Source organism: Chiloscyllium punctatum, chromosome 2 (assembly GCF_047496795.1).
Source record: "Chiloscyllium punctatum isolate Juve2018m chromosome 2, sChiPun1.3, whole genome shotgun sequence".
NCBI lineage: Eukaryota > Metazoa > Chordata > Chondrichthyes > Orectolobiformes > Hemiscylliidae > Chiloscyllium > Chiloscyllium punctatum.
Window position 1 is genome coordinate 147,212,547 of NC_092740.1, and position 15,494 is coordinate 147,228,040.

The 15,494-nt window shown below is 41.1% G+C and overlaps 1 protein-coding gene across 5 annotated transcripts in view; it reads right to left on the reverse strand.

The window, feature by feature from the left end:
• Positions 1–15,494, reverse strand: part of rassf6 (Ras association domain family member 6) — a 74,215-nt gene that overhangs the window by 35,070 nt on the left and 23,651 nt on the right. For all 5 annotated transcript variants that reach the window (XM_072589967.1, XM_072589996.1, XM_072589959.1 and 2 more), the window contains 2 exons: positions 9,888–9,978; positions 84–162 (listed from right to left, as the gene is read on the reverse strand). In XM_072589967.1, coding sequence (XP_072446068.1) covers positions 84–162; positions 9,888–9,946 — 138 coding nt within the window. In that variant the 5' untranslated portion in view covers positions 9,947–9,978. The remainder of the gene's footprint in view (positions 1–83; positions 163–9,887; positions 9,979–15,494) is intronic.

Sequence of the window (15,494 nt, forward strand, 5' to 3'; positions counted from 1 at the left end):
CAATGGTCTTAACTGTTTCATACTTTTTTGTATTAAGAAACATTCTATTCAGGACATCTAAACATTCTGTAAAATATACTCACATCAGAATATGTCAGTTGTAAATTCTTGTTATCTTGACAAAAACAATTATATGTTCTTAGCAAAGATAAAAACTCAGCCCTGGAGGAATTAAAAATATGCATTAAAAAACATGGAGTGCATATTTCATCGATCTGATGTGTGTACAATGAACATATGTTGTCCGGTTTCATAGCTAAAACTTTATTCTAAAATTAAAGACAATTAGTAATTGTACTCACACAGATGGTTGCATTTCAGAGATGTATTCTGAAGCCTTGAAACAGTCCCTCTGATCACAGATCCAGGATTTGAGAGCTGTGCTTTGTGCCTGTGTTTCTGATATTCTTTTGAAGGTACTTCATTATTTGTGTATTTTGAACATATATGTTTAAAGGATTGTGGATGGAGGTTCATTTGAAATGAATAAAGAGATACCCAGGCTGTTTTTGTTTAATTAAACAGGTCACTAAAAGAACGTTTGGACTTTTTTTTTGGAAGGCACTTCTTGCAAGTCACATGGCCCAAACTAATTATTAGGACTTGTTTGCTAGAAATCATATGCGTGGGTGCTTGATTATCAGGAGTTAAGATTTGTATGGATACTGTTGAGAGAGTAATTGCTAACAGTTCACCCTCTGCCCTTCTGAGAAAACCCTTTTGGAGCTCCAGTGTAATAACTGAAATACTGAGCTAGCTGTTCTCCGGACAAATTTCTCAATTCATAACGATTCCTGAGCTAACTGTGTCTGCACGAGTCCCACTAGCAATTGCATTTGTTTAGCGACACCTGCCTATGTGATATGATTCCAAATAAAAACCATCTTGAATATTTCATACCTTACCATGTTTTCCACAAGAACTAACCATTATTGACCATTATCTCTGTAGAGATTTTTTTTAAAATTCTTTAATTGGTGTGTGTGTATGTATGTGGGGAATTATTTAGGAGAGTAAATATTTAAACCACCATGTTTCAAACTGTGTTAATTTGATTTTGGAAAGCAAATCAGGGCAGGACTTATACATTTAGTTTTAAGGTCTTGGAGGGTTGCTGAACAAAGACGTTGGGAATGCAAGTTCATAATTCCTTGAAAGTGGAATCCCAGGTAGACAGGACAGTGAAGAAGGTGTTTGGTATGCTTGCCTCTATTGGTCAGAGCAATGAGTATAGGAGTTGGGAGGTCATGATGCAGCTGGTCATGATGGTTAGGCCTCTTTTGGAATACTGCATGCAATTCTGGTCTCCCTGCTATAGGAAGGATGTTATGAAACTTGAAAGGGTTCAGAAAAGATTTACAAGGGTGTTGCCTGGTTTGGAGGGTTTGAGCTATAGGGAAAGGCCGAATAGAACAAAGAATAGTACAGCATAGTACAGGCTCTTCTGCCCTCGATCTTGTGCCAACCTTTTATCCTACTCTAAGATCAAACTAACCTATATACCCTACATTTTACTATCATCATTGTGCCTAAATGTCGCTTAAATGTCCCTAATGTATCTGACTCGCTACCACTGCTGGCAGTGCATTCCATGCACTCACCGCTCTCTGTGTAAAGAACCAACTTCTGACATCTCCCCTCAACCTTCCTCCAATAACCTTAAAACTATGCTCCCTCACGATAGCCATTTCCACGCTGGAAAAACATCTCTGGCTATCCATTCTACATCTATGCCCTCTAATCATCTTGTACATTTCTATCAAGTTACCTCTCATCCTTCTTCGCTCTAATGAGGAAAACCCTAGTTTCCTCAATCTTTCTTCATAAGACATGCCCTCCAGTCCAGGCAGCATCCTGGTAAATCTCCTGTGCACCCTCTCTAAAACTTCCACATCTGGTCACCTCATTATGGGAAAGAACTGAACACAATATTCCAAGTGTGGTCTAACCAGGGCTTTATAGAGCTGCAGCATAAACTTGTAGCTCTTAAACTCAATATCCCTGCTAATGAAAGCCAACACACCATGTGCCTTCTTAACAACCCTATCAACTTGGGTGGCAACTTTGAGGGATCTATGGATGTGGACCTCAAGATCCCTCTGTTCCTCCACACTGCCAAGAGTTCTGCCTTTAACCCTGTAACTTGCCTTCAAATTTAACCTTCCAAAGTGAATCACTTTATACTTTTCCAGGTTGAACTCCATCTGCCTCTTCTCAGCCCAGCTCTGCATTCTGTCAATGTCCTGTTGCAACCTACAACAGCCCTCCACATTATCCACAACTCCACCAACCTTCGTGTCATCGGCAAACTTACTAATCCACCCTTTCCCTTCCTCACCCAAGTCATTTGTAAAAATCACAAAGACCAGAGGTCCCAGAACAGATCCCTGCGAAACACCCCTGGTCACCGATTTCCAGGCTGACAACTACCACCCTCTGTCTTCTATTGGCCAACCAATTCTCTATCCAGACAGACAAATTTCCCTGTTTCCCATGCTTCCTTACTATCTGAATGACCCTAGCATGGGAACCTTATCAAACGCCTTGCTAAAATCCACACAGACCATATCCATTGCTCTACCTTCATCAATGTGTTTTGTCAGATTGTTAAAGAATTCAATAAGGCTTGTGAGGCATAACCTGCCCCTCTCAAAGTCATGCTGACTATCTCCAATCAAGCTATGCTTTATCAAATAATCATAAATCCTGTCTTTCAGAACCCTCCCCAATAATTTGCCCACAACAGATGTAAGGCTGACTGGTCTGTAATTCCCAACGTTATCCCTATTCACTTTCTTGAACAAGGGAATAACATTTGCCACCCTCCAATCATCTGGTACTACTCCAGTGGACAGTGAGGATGTAGTAACCTTGAGTATATCTCATAGGCCCAGGGGAATTATCTATCCTCATGTTTTTTAAAATTTCCAGCACATCCTCCATCTTAATGTCAACGTTTTCAAACATATCAGCCTGTTTCGTGCTGTCCTCACAAGGTCCCTCTCACTGGTGAATATTGAGGCAAAGTATTCATTAAGGATCTCAGCTACTCCTCCAACTCCAGGCACAAGTTTCCTCCACTATTCCTGATCAGCCCTACCCTCACTCTGCCATGCTCTTGTTCCTCACATAAGTGTAGAACGCCTTGAGGTTTTCCTTAATCCAAGACATTTTCATGCCCCTTTTTAGCTCTCCTAAGTCCATTCTTCAGTTCCTTCCTGGCTACCTTGTAACCCTTGAGAGCCCCATGTGACCCTTGCTTCCTCCACCTTAAGTAAGCTTCCTTCTTCCTCTTGACTAGATGTTCCACATCTTTTGTCAGCCAAAGTTCCTTTACCTTACCATCCCTTCCTTGCCTCAGTTGGACAAACCTATCCAGCACTCGCAGCAAGTGCTCCCTAAACAACCTCCACATTTCTGTCATGCATTTCCCTGAGAACGTCTGTTCCCAATTTATGCTCTACAGTTCCTGCCTAACTGAATTGTAATTTCCCCTCCAATTAAATACTTTTCCATACCGTCTGCTCCTGTCACTCTCCATGACTATAGTAAAGGTCAGGGAGTTGTGATCACTATCACCGGAATGCTCTCCCACTGAGTGATCTGACACCTGACCTGGAATAGTCTGGGGCTATTTCCCCTGGAGCATCAGAGGCTGAGGTGTAACCTTACAGAGATTTCTAAAACCATGAGGGCATGGATAGGGTGAATAGCCAAGGTCTTTTCCCCAGAATAGTGAAGTCCAAGCCGAGAGGGCATAGGTTGAGGGTGAGAGGGGGAAGATATAAAAGGGACCTAAGGGACAACTTTTTTTCCTGCAGAGGGTGGTGCATGTATGGAATGAGCTGCCAGAGGAAGTGGTGAAGGCTGGTACAATGACAACATTTAAAAGGCATCAGGATATGTATGTGAATAGGAAGGCTTTAGAGGGATATGGATCGAATGCTGGCAAATGGGACTAGATTAATTTGGGATATCTCATTGGCATGGACGAGTTGGACCAAAGGGTCTGTTTCCATGCTGTATAGTTCTATGACTCTATGACCCTGATGAAGAGTCAGTTGGACTCGAAACATGAATGTTTCCTGATCTCCAGCATTTGTCGTTTTTAGTACAGATTCCAGCATTTGTAGTAACTTGCTCCTAAAGTGTGTACATTTGCTTTGCAGCTTTATTGAATAAGGCTTGTTTTAATAATAAATCAATAATCCTGTTTATTAAGGAAGCTTGCTTGAGTCCTTCTTAATCTAATACAGATTAAGTATGTAATTGACCATTTTAGAAACTGAAGGTAAGGCATTTTAACTTTTGTAGCGATTTGTGGATCGGGGGATTAAAGGTAACAGTATACTCCTCCAATCTCAGCCACAACAGTATGTTCTGTCAAAGTGCAAAGCTGTGTGCTGGGAGCATTATTTCATGAAATCTATCTTTTGAAGACTCTGGTGTGTTCATACCTTAACAGTGCCTCTCTGGCCAGAAAATTCCATTTTACATTGATCTATCTAGCCTCAGTGAGGGAGAAATTCTGCCCTATCTATTAGATTTAAATTATGAACAAGTGCCTTATATAAATCAAACATTGGGCAAAGCTTACTCAAACATATTCCATTTTGGAATATAACAACAGATACAAATAGGAGATCTTTGTTTCATCTGTTCAACTCTTCCAGATGAAAGGATAGCACATTAACTTGCTGTACCATTCAGTCCCTGGTGAAAATTCAACTGGAAAAGCTTTGCTTCCCAAGTCAAGTTGTTTCATTTTTGAGTTTAATCAACAATTTTACAGTCAGATAGAACATAGAAGACTCCATCAATAGCAAAGCTGACAGCATGTGGCATGGATTGCAATAATGAGTGTCCAGAAAATGCTCTCAAAATAATGTTACAGCAAGTTCATGTGAGGGCAGCTGTGGAAAGGGTACATTTTCTTGCAGAGACGCACTGGTATACTGACAGCTATGCATATTTCATAATTTACAGTCTGGTTTTCTAATCAAATAATAAATAACTTCACTCTCCTATAGTAGCATGGCAGATACAAATACAGACATTAAATCAAGTCAACGAATCTAAGTGCCATTTTAATGATGTATGATCATAAAAAACACTTGGATTTGAATAACCCTTCCCACGATGACTGAATGTCTTGAAATGCTTTACAACCATGAAAGATTTAAGTGCAAACACTTTTGTAATATAAGAAACTATTGTCAGCCAAGCTCTCGTACCAAAGATTAAAGATTGCAAGTGCAGAGAATCATATTTTTAGGTTTTAATCAAAATATTTAAAAGATAGAAGTTACAGTTTTACTAACAATAAGTGACACAATTTGTGTTAATTGTTTATACTATCAGTGCTGAAACTGAGGGAAGAGTATGGGATGTTTGTAAGTAAACTTTCTGATTGATTTTAGATGCCCAGCAGCTCAGTTTCTCATAGGCAGAGGGGTGAAAAGCACCTGTACATTGTCAGTGCGCCTGAACAGACTTAATATTATGCTCACATGCCTGAAACATGACCTCCATTGTCTGCTCATTACTTCTGGCAAATCTGCCAGATTTTCTCTCACAGTGCCCACATCTCCAGCATCTTCTGTGGTCTCAATTCCCAGAGGCTTATCATGAGCTTTGGGCTCAGTACAGCCTTGGCCTTCTCCTACTGTCAGTGGCCTTACCTGTAACAACTTCACACAACTACATGGATAGGTGTGTGCTGCTATCACAAGTTCATGACCAAATTTTTGTGAACACAAAATCCATCAAGGAGAGATAGAACATAGAAAAGTACAGCACAGAACAGATGCTTCGATGTTGTGCCGAGGATTAACCCTAAACTAAAATAAAATGACCTAACCTACGCCCCCCTCAACTCACCGCTGTCCATGTGCATGTCCAGCAGTCACTTAAATGTTCCCAGTGACTCTGCTTCCACCACCATCACTGGCAACGCATTCCATGCATTCACAATTCTCTGCGTAAAGAACCTACCTCTGATGTCTCCTCTATACCTTCCTCCTAATATCTTAAAACTATGACCCCTCGTGCCAGTCAATCCTGCCCTGGGGAAAAGTCTCTGGCTATTGACTCTATCCATGCCTCTCATTACCTTGTATACCACGATCAGGTCACCTCTCTTCCTCCTTCTCTCCAGAGAGAAAAGTCCGAGCTTAGTCAACCTCTCTTCATAAGGCAGGTTCTCCAGTCCAGGCAGCATCCTGGTAAACCTTCTTTGCACCTTCTCCAAAGCCTCTGTATCTTTCCTACATTAGGGCGACCACAACTGGACACAATATTCCAAGTGTGGTCTCACCAGGGACTTATGGAGCTGTAGCAAAACCTTGCACTCTTAAATCCGATTCCCCTGTTAACAAAAGCCAAAACACCATGTGCTTTCTTAATTTCGAGTGCGAATGCTAGATGCTCACCAGATGCTGGGCAATGATGGAACAGTGCACCCTCTGAGGGATCCCTGTGGCTATAGCAGACATTCTTCCCCTTGAATTGCCATAATTTGCTTGTGAAAATGCAGATATTTTGGGATGGCAATGTAGACCTTGCATTCTATAGAAACATAGAAGATAGGAGCAAGAGAAGGCCATTTGGCCCTTCAAAACTGACATTCATCACGATCATGGCTGATTGTCCAATTCAATAGCCTAATCCTCCTTTGTCTGCATGACTTTTGATTCCATTTGCCCCAAGTGCTACACCTAGCCGCACTTTCAATATATTCAATGTTTTGACATCAACTACTTCCGTGGTAATGAATTCCACAGGCTCACCACTCTTTGGAAGAAGAAATGTCTCCTCATCTCTGTCCTAAATGGTCTACCCTGAATCATCAGACTGTGACTCCTAGTTCTGCACACACCCACCATCAGGAACATCCTCCCTGTATCTAACCCTGTCCAGTACTGTTAGTATTTTATAAGTCTCTGAGATTCCCACCCTCCCCCACTTCATCTGAACTTCAGTGAAAACAATCCTAACCAAGTCAAATCCTTCCTCAAATGTTAGTCTCGCCATCCCCAGAATCAGCCTGACAAACCTTCGCTGCACTCGAGAGAGAGAGAGAGAGGAAGAACATCCTTCCTCAGAAAATGAGACCAAAACTGTACACAATATTCTAGGTGTGGCCTCACCAAGGCACTGTGTAATTGCAACAATATATCTCTGTTCCTGTGCTCGAAACTTGCAATAAATGTCAACATACCATTTGCCTTCTTTCCGTCTGCTGCACCTTCATACCTATCTTCAGCAACTGGTGCAGAAGGACACCTAGGTCCTGTTGCACACTCCCTCTCCCAATTTACAGCCACTCAGATAGTAATCTGCCTTCTTGTTTTTGCTTCCAAATTATATTGCATCTGCTAGCAATTTGCCCACTCATCCAACCGTTCCAGATCATGCTGAAGGATCTTTACATCCTTGTCACAATTCAGTCTCCCACCCAATTTGGTATCATCTGCAAACTTTGAGACATTAGTCTAATAGGTTTCGATATATTATTTCAAAGCCATTCACTTGCCCATTATTAACCATTCTAAAGGCTAATAACGGGCAAGTGAATACAATGTTCTTCACTCTCTTAGGTAGACACTACAATCCCTCTGCCCTGAAGCTCTTCACCTATTGTACTCTATGCTACTTTCTCCCCACCCCCACCCTCCTCTAGCTTATCTCTCCACGCTTCAGGCTCTCTGCCTTTATTCCTGATGAAGGGCTTTTTCCCGAAACGTCGATTTCGCTGCTTCTTGGATGCTGCCGGAACTGCTGTGCTCTTCCAGCACCACTAATCCAGAATCTGGTTTCCAGCATCTGCAGTCATTGTTTTTACCACTACAATCCCTTTGTCTACAATGGACAGCCATTCTTGGAGTGCCTCCTTCTCTGTTGTGGTCTGCTTTCTGATCGCCAGTGTTCTATCTCTCCTGGGTGTTGTGGCCCCTTTCTAACCATCAATGCACTGCCTGGGAAGGTAGTGGAGCTAGTGGAAACCTTACAACCTTCAAAAAATACGTTGATGAGCACTTGAAATGTCATAACATTCAAGGATATGAGCCAAGTACAGGAAATCAGGATTAGCGCATTTTCAGTGGTAGTTATTGTCTGTGCAGACACAATGGGCTGAAGGGCCTTTTCTGCACTGTATGAGTATGTGACTGTATGACTTCTCCTGCTTCTTATGATACTGTTAGCCTTTACATGTAACCCAGCAGTATCCATTAGCATGCCTTCTGATGGCTCTGCGGTGGTCTTCAATACTCCTTCACACCTGCTCACAAGGGAGGTGGAGGGATGAACTCAGACAGACTCCTGCCTGTCCTTGAGAGGTAACCCTAAATTACTCTTGATACTTCATATAATTGTGGTCAGAGATGATGTGAGGCAGGTTTTGGCAACTCTGCTACTTAAATCAGGATAGTGGTTTTCCTCTATGCAAATGAGAACTGTTTATTTGCTTCTGTATCTCATACATAGAGCCGGGTGAGATTGCTGCATTCCATGTTGGAGTAACACCCACAGCACATTGAGCGTCATGAGACCTGAAGTCACTTCCTATGCTGCAATCAGGTTTCCTATTGGTAACTACAACCTTGGACGACAATGACCTCCTTCTGCCTCAGCCTGTGCAGTGTGCCCAGAATATATTCATGTTCTTTCCTGCATATCCACCTACTTTTCCCAGAGTTCTGGATGATTTAACTTGGCAGTTCAAAGGAGGTTATTGACCCCCTTATGACACTGGACCCAGTTTCACAGCTTGCTCCCTGGCTCCTTAAGGTTTATTCAGTCAGGCAGGAGGCTCTCTTGATGTTGCCCTTTGTAAGGAGAACCTCCTGCTGTTACATTACACAAGGAGGAGGATCTGCAGGGAGGTATGGGGCCACCTGGTGTATCTCCAGTGACATGTTCCCAGGTACCTCTGGTCTGCAGCTTAGGTATTGTGGTTTTGGTAGCAGGGCACAGGGGGATTCCAGCAGCAGCAGTGGAGCAATCATAGATGAGGCTATTTGTTTTACAGGATCTGCTTTCAAAGTTAGCATCAGTGTTCTTACCTCCTCATACTGCATGGAACTTCACTGTCACCCCCTGTGTTGTGATAAGATTGTCCCCGTGCTTCTACTGCAAAGTGGCTGCCACCTATGTGATTGCTGTCGGCCAGTTGAATTCCTCACAGTTACAGCATCCTGATTTGAAGCCACCATCTGGACCCAAGGGGGCTGCCGAAATTCAGCACATTTAATGTCTGGCGCTTCTCACCTGATACAGTTTTTGTTGAATGGGCATGCCAGCTCGCCACACAGCCTGATGAATGTTAGAGTAGCCACCCTTTTTAAATGCAGGAAGCTATAGAGCCTGCTTGGTCTTAGTGTGGAAGAGGAAAATCACTTCCTGATCTATGTTATATAGTCTCTTTCACTTAACAAGGTGTAGCTTATCACATGTTAGCAATTAGAGGTTGCACTGATACAGCAAACATTATGACAGAGACTTCGAGGAGGATCACATATTCAGTCTACCCACAAATCCATCACATATCGGCATTCCTTGGCATTAATCCTCTCATCACAACAGTCATGATGAAATTCGAAAATAATGATCTGTATGCAAAATCAGTTTAAGTGGCAATAACTATAAAGACTTGAAGAGATAGGTTTGATTTTTATTGCATATTGTTAATCACAAGCATTCTCCCAACAAACATCAGTACCTTCAAATCAATATGCTGTGGCTAAGCTGGAAAAAACATTTTTATTCATTGATCACATTTCGGTACAAAGGAATTGTATCATTGTACAATTACTGAAAAGGGAGCTTTCATAGCAAGGATGAGAAAAGGAGAAAATATCCTTGTGAGCAGAATCTCAGTACAGTACCTGGAAAGACACTTGTCTTTACGAACTTGGATTTGAGGCTGCCGATGAACAGTGTTCATGACAAGTTCATTTACTCAGAGAAGAAGAAAATCTGGTAATGAAAAGAAATGAATAAATAACAAGGAGTTATTATTGCAATATTCTTTTGAAGTTGCAAATGTACAGAGTACTAGGGCACATTTATTTTAATCAGTCTGTTTGGATATATTATGACACTTCATATGACCAAAACATCTGAATTAGAGAAAGCAAAACTAAAAAGATCTCTTAGGATACTGGTTGGTACAGAAATACAATCCTCGGGTGCATGGTTGACTCTCTTGATTGACAGAAAATAATTGTGTTGTGGCCATCACTAAGAAGAAGGTGGTAGGGAAACTAAAAGGTCTAAAGATGGATAAATTACCTGGATCAGGTGGACTACATCTGTAAAGTTCTGAAGGAGATAGCTGAGGAGATTGTAGAGGTATTGATGGAATCACCAGAGTCAGAGGGTCCCAGAGGACTGGAAATTGGCAAATACTTAAGAGAAGAAGGCAGAAGACAGGATCTATAGGCTGTTTGGCCTGACCTCAGTTGTTGTTAAGATTTTAGAGTCCATTATTAAGGATGGGTTTGCGGAGTACTTGGAAGTACATCGTACAATAGGGCTGAGCTAGCACAGCTTCATCAAGGGAGATAATGCCTACAAATCTGTTAGAATTCTTTTGAGGAACAAACAAATAAGTTGGACAAAGAAGAGCTAGTGGACATGATCTATTTGGATTTTCTGAAAGGTGCGACCCAGGAGACTGCTCTAAGATAAGAGCCCATGGTGTTAAGAGCATGGCATGGATAGGGGATTGGCTGACTGGCAGAAGGCAGAGTATAGGGAAAAGGGGCTTTTTCAGGATAGCAGCCAATGACTAGTGGAGTCAGTGTTGGGACCACAACTATTCACATTGTACATTAATGATCTGGGCAAAGAAACTGAGGGTATTGTTGCTAAGTTTGCAGATGACACAAAGTTAGTGGGAGGGCGGGTAGTATTCAGGAGGCAGGGAGACTGCAAAGGGTTGGATAGGCTAAGAGAGTGGGCAAAGAAGTGACAGATGGATTACAATGTGGGAAAGTATGAGCTTATGTATTTTCAGCAGAAGAGCAGAGGTGTAGGCTATTTTCTAAGTGGAGAAGTGTTTCAGAAATCTGAAGCCCAATGGACTTGAGAGTTCTTATTCAGGTTAATGTGCAGGTATAGTTAGGAAGGTAAATGCAACATTAATATTCATTTTGTGATATTGCTATGGCTTCAAGAGGTGTATTTTGTCCTTTTTTTTAATAAAGAAAAGTTGAGACCGAGGCCACAAGCAGTCTGCTCTAAGCCAATAATGTAAACAGTTTTTGAGGCCTTGCAGTTTGTTTTTAAAGTTGGAACAATAGAAGCACCCTGAATGGGTGTGGGTTAAGATCCCACAGAACCAGGATTTTAGTTCTGGCTTTCTGTAGTTGCTGAGGTCTTGAAGCTAGACGTGGAAACTCTTATTCCTCTCTCTTTACAGCTGAAAGCTGGGGTTCTTTTCCTGCTGCTAGAATTCATGTGAAACTATGTTTTTTTACTGAATTTGCCTCTTTGCCAAGGGTGTGTTTATAGGATGTTACTATATTGGAAGAGTTAATTATCAGCAGTTAAAATATACATTGGTTGTTAAGCATTTCAATAGGGTTTCAGTTAAGCCAATTCTCTTCTTTTTTTAATTTAGTCTGTATTTTAAACGTAGTTTAAAAATTAAGTATGCTTTGCTGAAAGTCAAGTTGGTTGATCAATCAAAATAGGATTGAAGTTTAACCAAAATGAGTGAATCACATGACAAATTGAGTGGGAGTTCAGAGCCGAAAGTGTGGTGCTGGAAAAGCACAGCAGGTCAGGCAACATCCGAGGAGCAGGAGAATCGATGTTTCGGGCAAAAGCTCTTCATCAGGCACCACACTCTCAACTCTGATCTCCAGCATTTGCAGTCCTCACTTTCTCTTAGTTGGAAGATCAGATGATCCTTCCCATTTTGCTGCAAACAGAGCTGTGTTCTGGCTAATGTCCTGTTATTTGACTGGAAGAGACATCACTGAGACACTTGAAGCAAGAGACTGGGACATTAACAGAAATTTATACAATAACGCTAATCTGAAAAGTAGTGCATGGATGGAAGCCCTAAATGCAGATATTCAAAGAATGAGGGAAATCATACATGCTGCTCCACTTATGTACTCAACATCAAAATGTAAGTAATAATGTGTGAAATCAATACATGAAACATTTGTGGGGCTGAGGGGTACAGCTGTACAAAAGCATTTATCATTTTAACAATCAGATAAAGATAAATGTCTGCTTATTGCTCTCTTATATACAACACAATACAGCATAGGAACAGGTTATTTGGCCTACCAAGCCTGTGCTGATTCCTAATCTTCACTTAGACGTGCTACTTACTGGCTAAACGTGGTTTCTATCCCTTCCAATCACGTGTCTATCAAGATACACCTTACATGTTGGTAGTGTGGTTGCTTGCATCACCTCCACAGGCACCCACCACCCTCTGTGTGAAAAGTTTTCCCTGCACATCTCCCCTAAACTTTCCCCCATCACTTCAAATCTGTGCCTTCTTGCAGTTGACCTTTCCACCCTGGGAAGAAGAGTGAAGACTCTGACTCTCCACTCTATCTATGTCTCTCATAACTCTGTAGACCTCTGTCATGTTGCCCCTTAGCCTCCATCTTTCCCATGAAAACGTCTGAGTTTATTCAGCCTCTCCTCATAACTAAAACCCTCCAAACCTGGCAACATCCTGGTAAACGTTCTCTGCACTCTCTCTAATGCTTCCACGTCCTTCTGGTAGTGTGGCGACTAGAACTGCAGGCAATATTGCGAATGTGGCCTAACTAAAGCTTTATACAGCTGTAACATAACTCACCAACTTTTATATTCAATGCCCTGGCCAATGGAAAAATGGACTGCACAATTCAACGTGCCAGCTTTTGTTTGACAATTAATATTTTTCAAAATATGACCTACTGGATGAATCTTCAGCAGAACAATTTCTGGATACAAATGAACTTACAGTCATTGAGTCATATAGATGTACAGCACAGAAACAGACCCTTTGGTTCAACTCATCCATGCTGACCAGATATCCTAAATTAATCTAGTCCCATTTGCCAGCACTTGGCCCATACCCCTCCAAACCCTTCCTATTCATATACCCATCCAGATGCCTTTCAAATGTTGTAATTGTACCAGCCTCCACCACTTCCTCTGGCAGCTCATTCCATACACGTACCACCCTTTGTGTGAAAAAGTTACCCCTTAGGTCCCTTTTAAATTTTGCCTCACTTCACCCTGAACCTCTGGAGTCCCCCACCTCAGGGAAGAGACTCTGTCTATTTACCCTAGCCATGCCCCTCATGATTTTATAAATCTTTATAAGGCCACCCCTCAGCCTCCAACTCTCCAGGGAAAACAGCCGCAGCCTATTCAGCCTCTCACTATATCTCAAACCCTCCAACTCTGGCAACATCCTTGTAAATCTTTTCTGAACCCTTTCAAGTTTCACAACATCCTAATTCAGCAACGTTTTTTGCACACGTATGAATGAAACCTGAGAATTGGCCTAACTATGCGTCAACCCTGATACACTGCTATCAACAGCAACACGCAGCTGATTGACAACTCCATATCCATTGAGAGAAAGTAAAGCCCAAACACTAATGGTCCTGAGGTCTAACTGTTTGACTGTCTGAACTAAATTGAAAACTCTCAATGGAACAATCTGTGGAATGAAAGACTGCATTTTATAGTAACATCATTAATGAAGGCACCAGGTGCTGTTCTGTAAATACTATCCTGTCAGAGGTGAATGTGGGATTGCCCATGCACATTGTTTGTGGGATCAGTATGTTTGTGGCATCAGTCCAGGATGTGTTTAAAACACCATATTGTTCTGATTAACAGAAGCAATTTTTGAACAGATCTAGTTAAAGGAAGGTATCTCATCTGTGCCTTAACATTCTGAAACATGTTGGCTTGACCACTGTTTAAAATAATAATATGATTGAAGAGCTTGAATGAAATGGAAAATCATAGTAACTGAATCTTTGGGAGACAGTAGTGTACAGAATGGCTGCATGTTATCTGATGTCTGCATTTTGTCTTTTGATTGAATGCAATTTCATATTAGCATGCGTGGAATATAGAGATCAAAGGTACAGTTGAGATAAGTATTTTAAACAAACCTCTCATTTGTATAGTCATGCTGAAATTATGAAGCACTGTATCTAATTTATTGCAGTGAATAATATCACATCAAAAAAAGAGCCAAATAATCATTTGGAATGGTGGATTTGACTGAGTAATTGTGTTGAATTGTGGAACATGAGCTTGTTTAAGACAAAGATCTGATTCTTTGGCTTTTGCAATTGATGTCTGTGTCTAAAGTAACAAAACAAAATAGAACAGGAAAGCAGTGCAACAATAGACAATGGGTGAAAAAAATCAGAGATTCGGTCATTTGCGGATAGGATGAAGAGACTTACAGAACACAAGCAAGTGGAGTGGGAGTAAGGTTGTTGTGATGGTAGACAAAATCTTTAAAAATGGAGACTTTTTCTTACTTATAATTAATAATTTTAATAAACGAGGTCTACATAGTCAATTGTATTATTGAACTGGCAGGCAGCAACAAATCTCGGATACGATGCAGTTTTGGTCTCATAATTTAAGAAATTATGTAAATATGTTAAAAGGTGGTTCAGAGGTTTACTATGTTGATACCTGGCATGAAGAAAGACTAGACAGTCTGGGCGTGTTTTTACTGGTGTTTCCAAGAACAAGTGATTTGATTAAAGTTTCTAAGATGGATACATACAGACTTGACAAGATGGATGCAGAAAGAATGTTTGGTTAATCCTATGGTTGAGTTTAGAACGAAGGAACACTTAAAATTAAGGGTTACCCTTTAAGACAAAGATGAGGGTAATTATGTTCTCTGTGGGTGTACAACATTGGAACTGTCTGCTTCAGAAAGCAGTAGAGGCAGGATCAATGAAACTTTTTGGTGGAGGTGGATAGATTGTGAGGTAAGGGAATCAGAGGCTCCCAAAGATAGATGGGGATGTGGAATTTGGAACCTGAACAGTTTGGCTATGATCTTATTCAATGGCAGAGAAGCTTTAAAGAAGCCAAATGTACTTCTTGTATTCTAATTTGTATGTTCATATTTATACAAGAAAACACATTAAGAATTTGAGATGCAAGTCACTGTCAGAACAAAGAGCAGGACATGGATTAGATACATTAGTCTCCGTATCCAAAACTCTGATGGATGACCTTTATTAGAGGAAACTATGAGCTGGCAGTACTAAACCATAACATAAAATCCCATTGTTTCGAACTGATCTCTTGGCCACTCAGTGGATTGCCAAATTCTATTAATAAGTAAAAATTATGCATCAACATGTCAACATACCTCTCTAGAACTTTCACGGAGATAATGCTGAGCCAATACTTGGGACATGTTGGATTTGATTATGCTATTCTTGACTCCAGTTTAACAAGTGATGGCCAACATTCAATAAATA